Source organism: Zalophus californianus, chromosome 4 (assembly GCF_009762305.2).
Source record: "Zalophus californianus isolate mZalCal1 chromosome 4, mZalCal1.pri.v2, whole genome shotgun sequence".
Classification (NCBI taxonomy): Eukaryota; Metazoa; Chordata; class Mammalia; order Carnivora; family Otariidae; genus Zalophus; species Zalophus californianus.
The window spans coordinates 13,915,075-13,933,501 of record NC_045598.1 but is presented as its reverse complement, the minus strand read 5'-3'; the positions used below and the strand labels follow the sequence as shown (position 1 = coordinate 13,933,501).

The following is an 18,427-nucleotide window of genomic DNA, read 5'->3' as shown; positions in this document are numbered from 1 at the left end:
GTCCTGCTGATGCGGAAACTTAGGGGGCGCTCTGGAAACACTCGTGTTTCAGTTCTTGTTCACAGCTTTGGCTTTGGAGAGCCTTGGGATGAAGTGATCAGAGCCCTGAAGGGAGGGTGCTGTTAGGAGGGCTTCTTGGATTTAGAGGAGAGGAAAAGACAGTGGAGAGAGTGTCTCACGTGGTGAACAAGGTGAAGTAGGGTGGCTCCATTTTTGTGACCAGCAGTTACAAAAGCTTGCTGCTTTCCTAGGCCTGTGTCCTGCAGCGTCAGAGAAAGGGCTCCATGAGCAGTGACGCCAGCGCCTCGACCGACTCAAACACCTACTATGAGGATGATTTCAGCAGCACGGAGGAGGACAGCAGCCAAGGTAGAGAGGCCTCTTTTCTGTGGCACTGTGCAACAGGAAGTCCCCCACTCCTCCGGGGCTTCTTCCTTTCGTGTCCTGTTTGCCGTCTTCACCTGCCAAGCGTGCATCTTGATTTTCTGTGCCCTTAAAGGTGACATGTTATTACGAGTAATTTGAGCCGTGGAGACAGAGGACAGAAACTGCTCTCAGCCCAGATAGCTTTTCAGCCCTTACCTTCCAAGATCAGAATACATGTCAGTTCTTCTTTTTGTGTGGACCTGTTTGGTGAACTCTGTTCTGAGCTTTCCCAGTGCAACTCCAGAGGTTGTGTGAGAGGGGTTGGGTTTGGCTGTTGCCACCGATGTGTGGCTTGGGGAGGCATAGGGAGAGGAACTCCAGACTGTTTCAGTGAACAACAGGGCAAAATGAACATTCCCTCCTGTCTTTGGAGAGAGATTGAATAAGAGAAATGTCTCAGGTTCTTTATAATCAGGTTCGTGGGAATAACGTATAGAGTATTGTGAAAGGTGTAGCTCTTAATTTGGGAACTGATAGGTAAGAACAGATTTGTCTTTCAAAATGTTTGGCTTGTTGCCAGTAAAGTGAGGTTGTTTCTCTTTCTTCATTGGGCTCCTTTAAGAAATACCAGTTCTGTTGAGGTATAACATAGATAATAAAATGCTCCTGTTTTATGTGTACATTATGTGTACATTTAGATGAGTATTGATAAATTTATGCAACCATGTAACTACCACCTGAAATCAAGATATCCTTGTGTTCCTTTTGGCGTAGATATTTCCACAAAGCCGATGTACTAAAAACTTTGTAAAAATGTGTTATTTTTATTACTTCTATTTTTTTCTCTGTTCAGATGATGACAGTGAGCCTATTTTGGGGCAGTGGTTTGAGGAGACCATCTCCCCCAGTAAAGAGAAAGTGGCACCTCCACCTCCTCCCCCACCCCCTCCGCTGGAGAGCTCTCCTCGAGTTAAAAGCCCCAGTAAACAGGCCCCTGGTGAGAAGGGCAACATTTTGGCTAGTCGCAAAGATCCTGAGCTGGTAAGAGTGGATTTCTGAGGTTTAGGGGAAGGAGAGGTGGGGAGAAGGGGTGTGAAAAGCAGATCGTTTGAACTAATAGGTTGGGTTAACTAATAATAATCTTAAGTAATATTTAGATATTTACTTAAGACTTAAGTGTCCTGATGGTGTTTGATTAAATGATTTCTACTCTTGGTATTATTTCTTTGATTGAGGGTTAGTAACATAGCTTTTGGAGTTAGAAGTGAGTTTGAATCCTTCTACCACTACTGGCTCTGAGACTTTGGGCAAGAATCTAAAATTCTCCAAGCCTCAATTTTGTCTTCTGTCATATGGGAGTGATTGTACCTGCCTTTAGGGGTGTTGTGAAGAATTAAAGAGCCCTTAGCATAGGTGTGGGCCATCGTTAAGTGCTTGCTAATTACTTGTTCAAGCAGCATTTCTAGATAACGTACTATCAATCCTGTTCTAAAGCTTTATCGGTAAAACAAGTTAGATACGGACCACACTTTCCTACAGCTTAGTCTAGTCCGTGTTGTGGACATAAAACATTTACACAATAATTCAGTTTCATTTTGAGAGACAGGTAAAGAGCTGGGAATTCTGTGTGTGTATAATGATCATACAGACTTCAGAATTCCTTATTTCAGTAATGTCCTTGAGCTGAAGAAATGCAGGGCCTTAGAGGAATGACAAGTCTCTCAAGCAGTCTCTGTCTTCACACGGTGTTTTCTGAAGTCTGTTGTGTTTAACTGGTGCAATTTTGTGTAACTGGTAGAATTATGTGGGAAAGATTGTCATAATTAAATTGTGTCCAACTGTAGGGGATTTAAAACCTGACTCTAATTCATTGCGTCTGTTGCATCAGATCTGTGGGCATGTTTTATTTCTCTTTATATTCAGGATTTGGAGGCACTCTGGGCTTGTGACCCCGACATAAGGTTCTTTATGTTCTTTTTAGTTCTTAGGTCTGGCTTCCAACATTTTGAACTTCATCACTTCTTCCATGCTGAACTCGCGGAACAATTTTATCCGAAACTACCTGAGTGTGTCTCTTTCAGAACACCACATGGCCACCCTGGCCAGCATCATTAAGGAGGTGGACAAAGATGGACTCAAGGGTCAGTAGACAGGATAGGGACCTAGTGGATTTTTTTTTCCCCAGTGGCGTTTGGCTGTTGGCAGGGCGGTATGATGCATCAGGGGCTGCTTGAATAATCAGTGTCCTTATTTGCCTTCCAGGTTCATCAGATGAAGAGTTCGCTGCTGCTCTCTATCACTTCAACCACTCTCTGGTAACTTCTGACCTTCAGTCACCCAACCTGCAGGTTTGTGTGCACTGAGACCTTTGGCCAAGTGCTGTCTGCGTCCGTTCCCAGTAGGCTGTAGTGTTCCACTTGTAAAGGAGCATGGCTTGTGGTGGAAACCCCCTCACTGGAAAGAGAGATTATTCTAGTATGTCCCACTGCCGCATCAGGATCATTTTAAGAAAGAGAAAATGTGTTCTTTATTTCTAAGTCTTTCAGTAAGCTTAAAGCAAAGGAAAAACTACAAACCAGCTCCTAATGACTGCCCTAGTAGACAGGTGGACAGAATAGACAAGAGGGCAGTTTATAAAAGGAATTATCAGTGACTAACAGTCCTAGGAAATGCTTAACTTCATTAGTAATCTAAGAAATCCATGTTGGGAATGTGTGTTTTATTTTTATTTTATTTTTTAAAGATTTTATTTATTTGTCAGAGAGAGAGAGATAGAGAGCACAAGCAGGGGGAGCGGCAGGCAGAGGGAGAAGCAGGCTTCCTGCTGAGCAAGGAGCCCAATGCAGGACTCGATCCCAGGACCCTGGGATCATGACCTGAGCTGAAGGCAGATGCTTAACCGACTGAGCCCCCCAGGCGTCCCTGGAAATGTGTGTTTTAAAGGAGTCATTCAAATTACAGGAGGTAGATGCTTTTAGATACACGCCTACTTGCAGACTCACCACCAGAATAAAGCCTAGGATCTTGATGGTAGGCCTTAAAAATCTTAGGGTTTTCTCTCCTCACTAGTAGGCGATGTCTTGAATCCTGTATCTTAAATTCCCCCTTTCATTAGTTTCATATATATATTTATTTTTACATTTGTATTCCTTAAAGTTTCAAACTATTTGATTGCTTTTAGCTTTATAGTAATTGATACCATGCTCTGTATAATTTTGTTAGGCTTTCTTTTTTCATTGAATATTATTTAGCATTATGTTGCCAAGATTCATCTCTACTCTTGCTGATTCTGTAGTTTTTGTTTTGACTGTTACATGCTGTCCCGTTGTGTTTGTGACTGTACCAATTTGTTACCTCCCCTCTGCTCCCACTGGTGGACCTTTTGGTTGTGTCAGGGTTTGTTGTTACTCCAGCTGTTGCTGTGATCTTGGGTCCCCTGGCATAACAAGGGGTTCTCATGGGCAGATAACTGGGAGTAGAATTAGTAGGATCCGGAGTATGTGACTGTCAGCAGGTAGTGCCAGACTTGCTCTCTAAAGTAGCTGCACCGATGGGGCGCCTGGCTGGCTCAGTCGGTAGAGCATGTGACTCTTGGTCTCGGGGTTGTGAGTTTGAGCCCCACATTGGGTGTAGAGATTACTTAAAAAAAAAAAAAAAAGCTGCACCAAGTTTTACCATCAGCAACGTGTCACATTGGTGGATTCACTTTCTCTCCCAACATTTGACCATGTCGTGTTTTTGTTTTTTTTTTTCCCCAAGCCCAGTATGGGGCTTGAACTCATGACCCTGAGATCAAGACCTGAGCTGAGATTAAGAGTCAGACACTTAACCGACTGAGCCATCCAGGTGCCCCAACAGTGTCGTATTCTGATGATAATTTTTTTAACGTGGTCTAAGTTAGTGATTCTTAGTCTTTTAGTGTACATAAAGATCCCTGGGGAATTTAATAAATGCAGATTCTTAGTTGTAGCTACCCCTCACTTCCCCAGAAGACTTATATTTGGTAGATCTCTCCAATAGCTTGCCGAAGGTTGTTGTGAAAATTTTTTGTTATTCTTAAGATTATTTCAGTGGATTTTCAGAACCAGGACACAATTCAGGGGTTTGCACTTGCCTCCAAAGGGACAGGATCTAGGAAGCTATTTCAAAAGGTTAAACTTGATTCTTACTATCCTGTTATCTGAAAAATTCTTAATTTATTTCATTGTTTAAAAAGATGATTATAAAACCTATTTATATGTACCTAATGTTAGTTGAAAAAATTTGCTTTGGGGGTGCAGTCAGTGGTGGCATAGTCAGTGGAGCGTCTGACTCTGGGTTTTGGCACAGGTCCTGATCTCAGGGTTGTGAGATCGAGTCCCGTGTCAGGATCCATGCTCAGCTTGGAGTTGGCTTGAGATTCTCCCTCCGTCTTCCTCCGCCCCTCCCCCTGCGCATGCACATGTGTGTGCGCTAGCCCTCTCAAATAAATAAATCTTTAAAAAAATTTTTTTTTTTTGGTCAGGAAAGGGACTATAACTTGAGTGGTAAAGTTGTTGATCTATCTAAGATGAAGAGAAGAAAATGCTTCAGTTAGCATATGGCCTGTAGCACCTTCTCAGACTGTATAGGGTCAGGATGTCCTGCGAAAGTTAATAGCTCCTTGCTGAGATCTAAGTTTATTTAGGGAAGTTTCAAAGTTCATAGACTTGGCCTTTTCCTGCCTAAACTTGTCCAAATAATGGGGGAAGAAATACTTTCCTGTAGAGAATAAGAGTTCTTAAGATTCCTGTAATGATGTTGCCCTCTTAGCATTTAAAAAATAATTCCAGACCTTGTGTGGACATGCAGCTTGGCTGCCCATAACCACTGACTTTATGGAGAGCAAATTATCAAACTTCCCTCTTCATTCCATTTCCAAACATGGGACTTTAAATTCTTCCCTCAAATTTCATTACTATGCTGGAAGAAAGTGAAGGATGGTTAGTGTAATTTAACTATCTGTTATTGATATTGTTTCTCTGGAATCATGTACAAAGTTTTTTTTGAGAGAGAGTGCATGTGTGCTTGGCGCGGCGAGGGGGGGTGGGCGGAAGGGAGGGGTAGAGAGAGAATCTTAAGCAGGCTTCACACATAGTGTGGAGCCTGACACGTGGCTCCATTTCATGACCCTGAGATCATGACCTGAGCTGAAACCGAGAGTTGGACACTTAACTGACTGAGCTACCCAGGCATCCCACATACAAAGTTATTTACCCAAGGTGTCTGGCTTGCATTGCAAGACATACACAGTGTCCTTTAAGGGAGGTAAATGAAATGGAGCCCAGTCTGTGAGAGAAAACAAATGTAAGTTATATCATAAAAACTTTCTTCATCTGTCAGAATAATAAAAAACTCGTTCTGAATTAGTTAGACCGCTAGGCTTTCTCTACTTACAGAAGAAATCAAAACCTATTTATTGAAGAAGACTTACGAACATCTTGGAAAGAGGACTTTCTCCTAAAAGGCCATGTGCTTAGTTGGCATGGTCTCTCTGTTCTTTCAAATTTGTTTAATAGAGCAGTCTGCTGAGATGATTTTTGTCTTCTGAAGCCAAATGAGAAAGCAGGCTTAGTCTGGCTTTCTGTTGGCATTCTGCTCTATTGGCCATTGGTGATTAACTCAAACTCTAGCCCCGGTTGGGGATGGAGCTGTAAGGTTGGGGATCCAGCCCTCTAATCATGTGGTTGGTTCCTCTGGCAATCGGCCCCCATCCTGAAGCTGTCTAGGGGTCTCATTATCATAAACACAGGTGTTATTGAAAGGGGCTTATTATGAAGAGCAAAATACGTTCTTCTCACTCTTGTCAGGAAATGACAAAATTTTTAGGAGCTCTGTGCCAGAAATGGGACAGAGACCAAATATGTATTTCTTCTTATATCACAATATCACAGGGAGTTAGTGTTTCATGGGCATAGAGTTTCAGTTGGGAAAAATAAAAAAGTGCTGGAGATGGATGATAGTGATGTTTGCATAGTGTCTGTGTACTTAATGCCGTGGAACTGTACACTTAAAAACAATTTAAGTGGTAAATTTTATGTTACGTTATTTTATCGTGATGTAAGTAAAAACAAGACACACACCTGGCTAGTGTGTGTGTCTACTAGTTCCTACTAAAGATTAGCTGCTATCTTTATTAGTTTGTTACTATTATTCTTCTTCTTCTTAATGTTATAGTTGTTATTAACATATTTGTTGTCTTGTATTTATTACTATTACGTGTGGGAGTATAATAACTTAATATTACGTAGTGGTCTAGGTCACTCATTCATTCACTGAGTATTCATTGAGCACCTACTATGTGCCAGGTAGTGTTGCGGGTACTGAAGAAATCCAGATGACTTGAATTAGTTTGGGATCATGAGGAAAGGGGGTGGGTGATACAATGTGGATAAAGGGCCCACGGTAGAGATCATGGGAAATTGTTTGACTGGGGTAAAGGACATGGATAGGAAGGGTCTGAGATACTGCCTGCCTTTTCAACCCAAATGAGACCAGAAGGGTGCCGTTGTCTTTCATAGAAAGGGGACGTCAGCAAGGAGAGTCGGTTTGGTGGTAGAAGGAGCCGTTGTGAGTGTGCAGGGAGCTCACTCTTAGGTTTGAGTCAACTCGGGTTCTTTTTACTCACGGTTGCAGGTTTGCTCAGAATGATCCTCTGGGTTGTTAAGCTACATGAGGCGCATTGTGCCATTTTCTCTTTGTTCTGAAAAACAAGCCGTGTCTGCTTACCCACATAACTTGCAGTCCCTTGTGGTCGGCCAGCCTGGAAGCCACGGTGCAGGAGAGCTTGAGTGCGAGGCTTTCTTTTCATGAAGGAGTAAGCTAAAGGCAGTGAACTGTGATGTTACCATGGGATTGTGTTGCTTCCTGTCAGGATGGGGAATTTTATAGCCCTTTCAGTCCAATGAGAAAAGCAGTTCGTATATTTTTGTATACGGGCATTGTATATGAGTTTTGTATATAGGAATTGTATGTTTTATTTATGTTTTTAGTTAAAATAGTTGCCACTACTACTATTAAAAAAATCATTTTAAATAGGATGACATTTTGAGGTGCCAGTGGGATGAAGACATCTAGAAAGTAGTTGGAAATGTGAGTCTGAAATTCAGTTCTTAAAACATTAAGATTGAGGGATGCCTGGGTGGCTCAGTCGGTTAAGCGTCTGCCTTCGGCTCAGGTCATGGTCTTGGGGTCCTGGGTTGGAGCCCCACATCAGGCTCCCTGCTCAGTGGAGAGTCTGCTTCTCCTTCTCCCTCTGTCTCTGTCTCCCACTCGTGCTTGCGCTCTCTCTCAAATAAGTAAGAAATCATAAAAAAAATTAAGATTGATAATGGAGCTTTGGGATTTAACCACTAAGAGGCAGCCGTTGAAGTCACGAGAACAGTTAAGAGGGTTGGAAGATGGCCCGAATGGGGAGGGCGGAGGCAGAGAGTCCAGGAGTGCCGGCACCAAGCAAGGGTGGGCGCAGGGCACCTGGAGGGCTGGAGGGAAGGCTTCAGCCAGGCCTTTGTGGGGGTGCTGTGGCTCAGTTTTACTTAAAAAGTCAGTTCCCCTTACTTAGGGGCTACTGAGAGTTGGAGTGGATAGGGGAAACCAGGTTCTGAGGAATGTTCGCTCATTTCTTAGGGCTCTGAGGCCTGAAACAACTTGACACAAAACAAAAAACCCTCTCAAAAAATATGACATCGATAACATATCCTTCCACCAAATTCATGATTTACATTTTTTGATGTTTTTTTCTAGTCCCTATATTATAGTTGCACAGTTTTGCAGTTAAGATCAGAACATCTATACATCTCTTTCTTCTGCTTTTTAAAATTTTACTATTTCAAAAATTGTTACCTTTTTCTTTATGGTTGTCACTATTATGGCTGCATATTCCTTGATTGAACACTAAGATTTTTTTCTAAAATTTTTTTTTATTATTACAGGAGTGCTACAGGTAATATTTTTGATGTAGTTAAGGCATGTTAAGTTTTTTGAATTACTTCCTTGAGTCAGGAATTGAGAAAAGTCTTTAAGCCTGTGTGCAGCATAATGATTAAGAATGCAGATTTTAGAGATAAACCTGGCTTGGACACATGGGAATCATGTGGCTTAGGTCGTGTTCTTAAACCGCTCTGAGCTCTATTTCCGCATCAGTAAAATGGAGCACGTACCCACCTAATGCTATAGCTCTGAGCATTTCGTGTGGCAGTATGTGTGCAGCTAGCCTGTGATAACCACCCAGTACATGTGTGAACTACTCTTGATATCTGTGACATTTTGAATAATTATTTCCAAGGATTGGGCTCCTCTGGGATGTTTTATAAGAATATAATTTAATTTGGGGCGCCTGGGTGGCTCAGATGGTTAAGCGTCTGCCTTCGGCTCAGGTCATGATCCCAGGGTCTTGGGATCGAGTCCCGCATCAGGCTCCCTGCTCCTTGGGAGCCTGCTTCTCCCTCTGCCTTTCTCTCTCTCTCTCTGTCTCTGTCTCTCATGAATAAATAAATAAAAAGTTTAAAAAAAAAGAATATAATTTAATTTGACAGACTTAGAAATTTATCCTGTATCCCGAGGTAACTATGATTTGTGTCTTCTGAAGCCAAGTGAGAAAGCAGGCCTTTGTCTGGTTTTCCATTGGCATCGTGCTCAGTTTGTGTGTGTGTTTGAGAAGATAAGTTGCAGCTTAGATAACTGAGCTGCAAGTCAAGCTCATTTGAAAGACACGCTACAACTGGAGGCAGACAACCCTGACTAATTTGGGGTGCCTTGACATTATAGAGGCAGACTTTCTCTGCCTCTAAGCAGAGGCTTACAAGAAAATACAAGCGGCTGGACCTACGAGTTGCAGGACCTTCCCACTTTGTATGTTACTTGAGGTATATAACACGTTGTGAAAGAAAAACTGTCAGCTCGTTTGGACGGTCATCCAGATTCTGCTGTCTCGTGCATCTCTCCTTTAGTGTCAGGACCCCAGTTCTGACACTAATTAGCTATAGTTGTGACTGGGATTAGATTAGTAATTTTCCCTTTTTTCCTGTTCGTTGAGTGAAATGACCTTTCTCCAAAGTGCGTCTAAATCTGAATTTCCTCATGCTCTTTAAAATACTCTTCCAGCATTAAAGAGTAACATTTAGGGCCCGCGGGGAACCTTTGGCCTCATTTTCCGCCTTTTTTCCTAATGGTCTCTTGTATGTCTTTCCTGGCAGAACACGCTGTTGCAGCAGCTGGGAGTAGCACCTTTCTCTGAGGGCCCTTGGCCCTTGTACATTCACCCTCAAAGCCTCTCTGTGCTTTCACGCCTTTTGCTCATCTGGCAACATAAAGCCGGCGCTCAAGGTGATCCTGATGTCCCTGAATGCCTTAAAGTTTGGGACAGGTAAGAGAACTCCAGGAGAAGCCCTGCAGAGAAGGTTCTGTGCTTTTTTAATTTGTTTGACTTGTCTGCAGTTAGCCTGGGGCTCTGAGGTGGTATCTGATGGTAGGGTGTACGGTGGTGAGGGTGGAGGAGTATGTTTCTGATGGCTTTGGGGGAAGATGTGCTGTTGAAGAAGCAGAAGTACCTACACCATGGTCTGGAAACAGAATCATCCCTTAGCACATGGGGGTATGGTTGCAGTTATGAGACCGAACCTGAATCCTGAACGTAGCCAATTTAACCTGACCTGATTTTCTGGAAGACCGGGAACAGGGAAGCCAACTCTGTCTTTGGTTATTTTGCTTTCAACATGAAAACCACTCAGGGTGACTTGCAGTCTTTTTTGGACAACTTTTAAAGAATTATTTTACTTGGGGCAAGCTCAGATTAATCATCTAAATCCTCTTTAGATGGACCTATATTTGCCATTTTTGTTTACATGGTTAAGAGTCTTCAAAGCAGTTTGTTTTCCTAAAAGGCTTTGCTTTTCTCTTCCCCATACTATGATCAAATAGCTCTAATGCTGGATTTGAGAAATCATAAACCTCCTTGAATGCCAAAGTCCCACTGTATTTTTCTTGGTGGAATCTTGCAAAAAGGCCAGGAGGGGGGGAGGGGGGGGAGGGGGGAGCATAGGGGGATGGGGTGAGGGAAACCCTTATTAAAACACAAATCTCTCTCCTAAATTAGCCAAAGGCAATGGAAAACAGATGTCTACATTCATTCCTTTTTTGCATAAAAGCTCTTTAGACAGGTTCTCTGAATAGTGTAATATTTTTTATTGCTTTTTAGTACATTGAGTTATTTTTGAGTGCTGTCATGCAGTGATTTTAATCTGTAGTATAAACTCTTAAAATACAAATTAAGCTGTAGAGTCAAATTATAGGGAAAAGTAATTGAACTGTTTCTAGTTTATAAAACTATCCAGGTTTATTAACTAAAAAAAATGAGCCACCTTTTGGGGGAGCTTACAGTTCTTTTCATGGTCAGAAATGGCAGAGTGGGTGTTTACACTACTGCCACAGTCAACAGGGAATATTTTGTGGCCGAATTTATCTTTTTCGTAGCCAAAGTTGAGTTTTTAATCTTCTCTTTACGTGTAGATTTTTGTCTTGATTTGTTATCTTAATGCCTGGGTTTAAAAAGCTTAACTCCTCCAAGCCCTGGACATTGTAAATCTTGGGGGATGTTCGGACTTCTTTTACCAGACACGTTCTCCTTTTCTCTGCGGTAGGTTTCTGTCGACAATGAAGCAGAATGCCCTGCAAGGGGTGGTGCCCAACGAGACGGAAGATTTGAATGTAGAACACCTGCAGCTGCTCCTTCTCATTTTCCACAATTTCACTGAGAAAGGCCGGCGGGCCATACTGACCCTTTTTGTGCAGATCATCCAGGAGTTGAGTGCCAACATGGATGCGCAGGCGCGCTCCGTGCCTCTCATCCTGGCTCGCCTCCTTCTGATCTTTGATTATCTGCTTCATCAGTACTCCAAAGCCCCTGTGTATCTGTTCGAGCAGGTACAGATGAACACATTGTTTTTGCTTTACTAGCTGTTATCGAGAGTGTTTTTCTTTTTCTTTCTTTTTTTTTTAAAGATTTTATTTATTTATTTGACAGAGAAAGAGACAGCGAGAGAGGGGACACGAGCAGGGGGAGTAGGAGAGGGAGAAGCAGGCTTCCGGAGGAGCAGGGATCCTGATGAGGGGCTTGATCCCAGGACTCTGGGATCATGACCTGAGCCGAAGGCAGACGCTTAACCAACTGAGCCACCCAGGCGCCCCGAGAGTGTTTTTCTTCTCAAGTTGCCATGATCCAAAGCAAAATGACCTGCTCACTTTAGGTTTTAGACATTTCTTGTGGTAGGTTTATGATTAACCTTAGGAAGACTACTGGACTTGTGTGTGTGCGCTCACGCTTTGTATTTAGCCAGGAGCAGTAAATGTAGGTTATTTGATTTGATGGTTTTGTGAAAATTGGATTATAGGTTCTGTTCACAGATGTCCTTTGAATTAACCCACTTTACCTGGTGTCCAGCTCAGTGCCCTGAGCATCTGCCCTCCCTGAGTATTTGTTAGTGGTTGAATGATAGTTGAGCAGTAAGTTTTATGGATTAGTAAACTGTTTTGTTATAGGGATCCAACATGAGGACGGGAAGGCCAGTTAAGGATTATTCAGCATTTCCTAAAATGTTTGCTTGAGCCCTATTCCCATTATACTTTGGCAAAAAGATGCTCCCAAAGAAATCACAGAAAAATCAAAACTATTTTGGTTTGTGAGTTTCCCAAGCTTTGATATATTGACGAGTTATCACACCTGCAGTGAGATGCGGAATGTGGCTTTGTATCTTTCTTAATTTGAGTATTTGTGTTTTAAAAGGTGCAGCATAATTTGCTGAGTCCTCCTTTTGGGTGGGCAAATGGATCCCAGGACAGCAACAGCCGCCGGGCAACCACCCCTCTCTATCATGGGTTCAAAGAAGTAGAAGAAAACTGGTCTAAGCATTTTTCATCAGGTCAGAAAGAAGATTGTCAGTAAGAAGCTGACTCACTAGTTCTCACGGGGGGGGGATTGAATTTGGTGCTGGAGATTGCTGGAGACTCCTCAAGATTTAGTCTATTCCCTACAGGTGGCAAATACCAAGGGATTCAAAACCTTTTCGGAAATAGACTGTCACATATCCCACATTGATTTAAAAACAAAAAACGAAGCAACACTGAGACATAAGAATTAGGAATTTTTGTGTCTGCTCATAGAGTGCAGTACATGGATTCCTGCCACTCTGAGTGATTACATTTAATTTTCCATAGGAATGTGGTTCTAGCCCACAGGCTAAATTTCGTTTTGGGTCATGGTGGGATACTGTTGAGAACATAATGGGAGCCATGACCTTCTCTGTGGTGTTTCTCAGGAGCAGTTGTCCATTCTTTTGATGAAATGCTTCTTGTTTTATTTTTATTTATTTTTATTTTAAGATTTTATTTATTTATTTGACAGAGTGAGAGTGCACAAGCAGGGGGAACAGTAGAGGGAGAGGGAGAAGCAGGCTCCTTGACGAGCAGGGAGCCCAATGCGGGGCTCGATCCCAGGACCATGGGATGATGACCTGAGCCGAAGGCAGTTGCTTAATGACTGAGCCACCCAGGCGCCCCTAGAGCAGTGGTTCTTAACTAGGGATGATTGGGCCCCTCCCCCGGTGGGGACATTTGGCAATGTCTGGAGACCTATTTGGTTGTCACAACAGGGAGGGTGCTAAACATCCTGTCGTGCACAGGACTGTAGCAAAGAATTACCTGGCCCCGAATGTCAGCAGTGCCAAGGTTGTTTGTGTCTTCAGGTGTCCAAAGTGTTTATTTAGTTTTTACATTTTATACTCGCTAAACAGAGTTGAGAATGAGACCATTCTTTTAACGAGCCCACTGTTTTTCAGATGCTGTCCCACAACCCAGATTCTACTGTGTCCTGTCCCCAGAAGCCTCAGAGGATGATTTGAACCGACTCGATTCTGTGGTACCAGGAATTTTAAAACCCCATTTTACATGTGGGTCAGATGGTTTCCACCAAAATCAGTCTGTCAGGGGAAAAGGGAATGACTTGCTTTTTGTAATGAGGGAATTTGGCCTGTATTAGGATTTGAACTTATTCTAGTAGGAATATGTTATTTGCTGGGCTCTACTTTTGCCGTAGGGGCACCTTCTTCCTGTCTCTGTTAGCATCTTCACGTGCAGATATTTTTAATGGAAAAAATAGTTAACATCATTCTAATACCTGCCCTTGTGTGCTCACAATAGTCCATAAAACTGAGAGAGATCCCTGAATGGGAATCTTGCTGCAATGAGAAATTCTTACCTGTAATTTGAATGAGCTATTTTGGCAGTCATGAGATTAAATGATAGTGTATGGGTAGTAGACAAAATATTTCAAAAAATAAGAAGTGTTTTTTTCCCTCCATATTAGGCATGTGATGTTCTTTTCTCTAAGCTTGTCAAGTATGATGAGCTTTACACTGCACTGACATCCCTGCTTGCAGCTGGATCCCAGCTTGATACAGTCAGGAGAAAGGAAAACAAGAACGTAACGGCCCTGGTAAGACCACTGAAGCCCAGGCTGATTATAAAGAGTTTGGAATGTGTTTGATAATTGGGTAGTGGTTCTACCAGAAATTTCTTCCTGGAATTCCTGGGATCTACTGAATTATCTATTTCCAGAACTGACTGATACTTCAGTATTTTTTTTTTTTTTAAAGATTTTATTTATTTGGAAGAGAGGGCGAGAGAGATTGAGAGTGAGCACAAGCGGGGAGGGGGGCAGGACGGGCAGAATGAGAAGCAGGCTCCCCTCTGAGGAAGGAGCCCGACGTGCGGCTCAATCCCAGCACCCTGGGAGCATGATGTGAGCCAAAGGCAGCCGCTTAACCGACTGAGCCACCCAGGCGCCCCTGATACGTCAGTATTTCTATGTAGTTTTGTTGGCTGTGTTCACTTTAGAGATAATTTAACCATTTTTGCCTTTCTTTCTGTTACATTGAGGGAACTATATGACTTTGAGAGTTAATGGCCACCTAAATATCAGACCTTCAGTGAACGGTCGTTGATGTCTGACGTGAAAGTCTCCCACTGGCATTTTTTTTCTGTGGTCCCATGAATGCATCTCTACTTCTGGAAGCTGTAACAGTTCAGGCCACAGAAAGGGGCACCTCCTGATGGGGTTGCCAGGCAGAATGGTCTGCTCTCTTTTGGTTACTTGGTAAATTCTTGGGGAGCCAGAGTTGTCTTAGAACAATGACTTTGGTCTGTGAGATGTGCACAGGTGGAGCAAGTTACTTACATGTGTGTTTTACTATTTGTCTTTTTTTTTTTTTTAAAGATTTTATTTATGTGACAGAGACAGCGAGAGGGAACACAGCGGCGTGGGGGTGGGGGTGGGGGAGGGAGAAGCAGGCTTCCCGCTGAGCAGGGAGCCTGATGCGGGGCTTGATCCCAGGACGCTGGGATCAGGACCTGAGCTGAAGGCAGATGCTTAATGGCTGTGCCACCCAGGCGCCCTATTTTCTGCTTTGTTATTATATATATTCTCTGTCAAAGACCTGCAGAGCAGACTTGCAAGCCAGATCTCAATTGAAGGTCAGGACTGCACACAGTGTGCTTTAAACAGTTGTATTTGGAATCGTTCTTACTGTCCGGGGGCTCATGACTCGATACCAAGTGCCACTGCTGTGACCACTCTTTTCATTTCTTCCAGGAGGCCTGTGCCCTTCAGTGTCACTTCTTGATACTGTGGAGGATCCTGGGGATTTTGCCACCATCAAAGACCTATGTGAACCAGCTGGCTCTGAACTCACCTGAGATGAGTGAATGTGACATCTTACACACTCTGCGCTGGTCTTCCCGCCTCCGCATCAGCTCTTACGTCAGCTGGATAAAGGTACCACGGTGTCACCCAAGGCTTGCTGCCAAGGGGTGGCCAAAGCCACCATGCTCTGTACTTGTGGGAACTTGTTAGTTTTTAAGGATAATGAAAGCATGAAAGCTTTAGACTCTGTCTGTGATAATCTCCTGAACACTTTTTCTTGCTGTCCAAACAGGATCACCTTATCAAACAGGGCATGAAGGCAGAACATGCTGGTTCTCTCCTAGAACTGGCATCTACCAAATGCAGCTCAGTGAAATATGACGTTGAAATTGTAGAGGAATACTTTGCTCGACAGGTATGTTCGTTTTGGGTCCATAATACCAGGATTTAGCTTCTGCCGCAGCCCTTTGCCACAACTAATTAATATCTTGGGTACTTTTAAAGATCTCATCATTCTGTAGCATCGACTGTACCACCATCTTGCAACTCCATGAAATTCCAAGTCTGCAGTCCATCTACACCCTTGATGCTGCCATTTCGAAGGTCCAGGTCTCCCTGGATGAGCATTTTTCCAAGATGGCCGCCGAGACCGATCCTCATAAGTCATCTGAGATCACCAAGAACCTGCTTCCAGCCACTCTACAACTCATTGACACCTATGCATCATTCACTAGGTGTGACGGGCTGCCTGACCACAGATGTTGGAAATGGGGAATTGAGATCCTTGGGTTGTTTACTTTGTTTAGAAGCCTGAAAATTCTTCAAATTGAGCTTAGTGGTTCTAAGTACTGTTCACTGTGCAGATCCTTAAGGACTCAGAATCTTACATTTTTTTTCTTTTTGTCAGCTCAGGGTTTTTTTTCTGTCTTGGTAGAATGTTTTTTTCTCTAATATAAAGAAAGGGATGCCTCATGAGAGAATTTTCAAATAGTTCAGGAAGAGTCAAGAAGAAGTTTGATTTCTATAAATCTTTAAATATTTTCTAGTGTTTAACTTGTAGGATACAAGGAAAGATAATGAAATTTCCCTAAACATGTCATTTTTGTTATTCACTAAGATGAAGCTTTAAATGCTCTTTAAATTTCATGTAAGTAGAGAAATTTTATAATGAGTCGGGGAGTATTTTGAAATCCGGTCTTTTCTAAAATAATACACATTGCAAATTGCACGCCCTAAAGATGGGGAGTTTATTCACAAAACAAAATTTAAGGCTTTTCGTACATGGGAAGAACTGGCAAAACTGTGTCTGACTTGCCACGTAACATTAGCACACCAGAGTTGAGGAATGGCTACCCTGTATAGCTGTTCTCACCGGGCCCCTTTACGCTTATTTACTTTCTCTGGTCCCTGTAGGATTTCGCTGTTCAGCTCCTGTTCTATGGAGCTTTTATGCTAAAAGGGACTTGGGTTGTTGTAAAGCTTAACTAAAGCCTAAGTTTGAATGTCTTGGAGTAAGTAGAGTGAGGACTATTGGAGGCACAGTTCTTGACGATACAGGAGCAGTAGGCATGAATGGCAAATGGGAGAGCTTGCTATGTGTCAGGTATTTTTCTAGGTGCCGGAGGGATTGCAGTAGCAAAGCTGACCAAGTCCCTGCCCTCTGAGAGCTGCTAGGCTCCAGTCTGGCCCATTAGGCCAACTCTTTATACAATAAGCTGTTAATAAATGTTCCTGGCAAGTAAGTTTGGGAAGTCCTTAGTAAATATAGGTGAACTGCTTTTGAAAAAGTATAGAACAGTTGACCTTTGAACACTGTGGGATTGGAAGCACCAATCCCCCTGTGCAGTTGAAAATATGCATAGAACTTTTGTTTCCCCCAAAACATAACTACTCGTGGCCTACTGTTGACCAGATGGGGAAGTAAAAGGACTTGAGTAGGACTGGAGTTAAGGGCAGTAGTTGCCCTCTGAATTTACAGCCATTTGTATTTTCCTGAATTGCAGTAATTGCCTTACTGATAACATAAAGTCTCTGTTAGCACATATTTTGTATATGTTTGTACCATGTACTGTATTCTTACAATTAAGCTAGTGAAAAGAAAATGTTAATAGGCTAATCATAAGGAGGACAGAATATGTTCACGGTACTGTGTTTTATTTATTGACAAAAATCTGTGTAAGTGGACCTGCGTGGTTAAAACTCCTGTGGTTCAAAGGTGAACTGTACTTCTCAGAGCCTTCAGTATATAGACTGCCAATCTTCAAGGCCAGGGGGAGGTGGGTAGATAGTGTTCAATGTTTGCCAAGCTCATTTGTCCTGGAATTGTATATTGGGGACATTTCAGAGGATGGGATATTCTTTGGAAAATAGCTACCCATTGGAATTTTTACGAGATCACAAAGGGGCAGGTACTGTCAACTACATTTAATAGATTAGGAAACTGAGGTACAGGTGTTTCAATTTGTCTAGGGCAGTTTCTTCTAACTATGATGGGAGTAGATTCTTCAGCTTTCATGTATCCCCTATTTTTTTCTTCAGAGCCTATTTGCTGCAGAACTTTAATGAAGAAGGATCCACTGAAAAACCTTCCCAGGAGAAATTGCATGGCTTTGCTGCCGTTTTGGCTATTGGCTCTAGTAGGTGCAAGGCAAACACTCTGGGTAAGTGCATGTGCTTTTTGAAATGCTGGTACCACTAGTAGGACGTGTCCTACCACTTATCTACCTGTCTACTGACATTTACCACTTACTGGAACCTTTCTGTATATCAAACGTTGACATAGGTTTATCTCTGTCAGTCTTCTCAGAAGCTTTATGTATGTTATTTTCCCCTTTTACTCCATAGGAGACTAAGTCTTAGAGAAGTCAGTTTGCCCAAGATCCTATGTCTTGCAGGATGTGGAGGCTGGGATCCAAACCAGTCATTTGGTTCTAAAGCATTAGCCTGTGTTCTCCTTTTCATTTATGGAGATCAGGAAGATTAGCAAGCTGCTGCTTCGTGCTGGGCAGACCTCTTCCCCGTGTTAGGAATGATCTGGTAGAAATGGTGGCTGGGAATGTCCACAATAGCCAAACTGTGGAAAGAGCCAAGATGTCCATCGACAGATGAATGGATAAAGAAGATGTGGTATATATACACAATGGAATATTATGCAGCCATCAAAAGGAATGAGATCTTGCCATTTTCAACGACGTGGATGGAACTGGAGGGTGTTATGCTTAGTGAAATAAGTCAATCAGAGAAAGACATGTATCATATGACCTCACTGATATGAGGAATTCTTAATCTCAGGAAACAAACTGAGGGTTGCTGGAGTGGTGGGGGGTGGGAGGGATGGGGTGGCTGGGTGAT

General features: G+C 42.7%; 1 protein-coding gene across 1 annotated transcript in view; it reads left to right on the top strand.

Moving 5' to 3' along the window:
* Positions 1-18,427, top strand: part of UBR4 (ubiquitin protein ligase E3 component n-recognin 4) — a 128,610-nt gene that overhangs the window by 18,058 nt on the left and 92,125 nt on the right. The window contains exons 13-25 of the mRNA XM_035726986.1: positions 252-369; positions 1,220-1,407; positions 2,348-2,507; positions 2,629-2,714; positions 9,579-9,748; positions 11,022-11,304; positions 12,164-12,299; positions 13,215-13,294; positions 13,742-13,870; positions 15,026-15,208; positions 15,369-15,491; positions 15,581-15,810; positions 17,615-17,736. Coding sequence (XP_035582879.1) covers positions 252-369; positions 1,220-1,407; positions 2,348-2,507; positions 2,629-2,714; positions 9,579-9,748; positions 11,022-11,304; positions 12,164-12,299; positions 13,215-13,294; positions 13,742-13,870; positions 15,026-15,208; positions 15,369-15,491; positions 15,581-15,810; positions 17,615-17,736 — 2,008 coding nt within the window. The remainder of the gene's footprint in view (positions 1-251; positions 370-1,219; positions 1,408-2,347; positions 2,508-2,628; positions 2,715-9,578; positions 9,749-11,021; positions 11,305-12,163; positions 12,300-13,214; positions 13,295-13,741; positions 13,871-15,025; positions 15,209-15,368; positions 15,492-15,580; positions 15,811-17,614; positions 17,737-18,427) is intronic.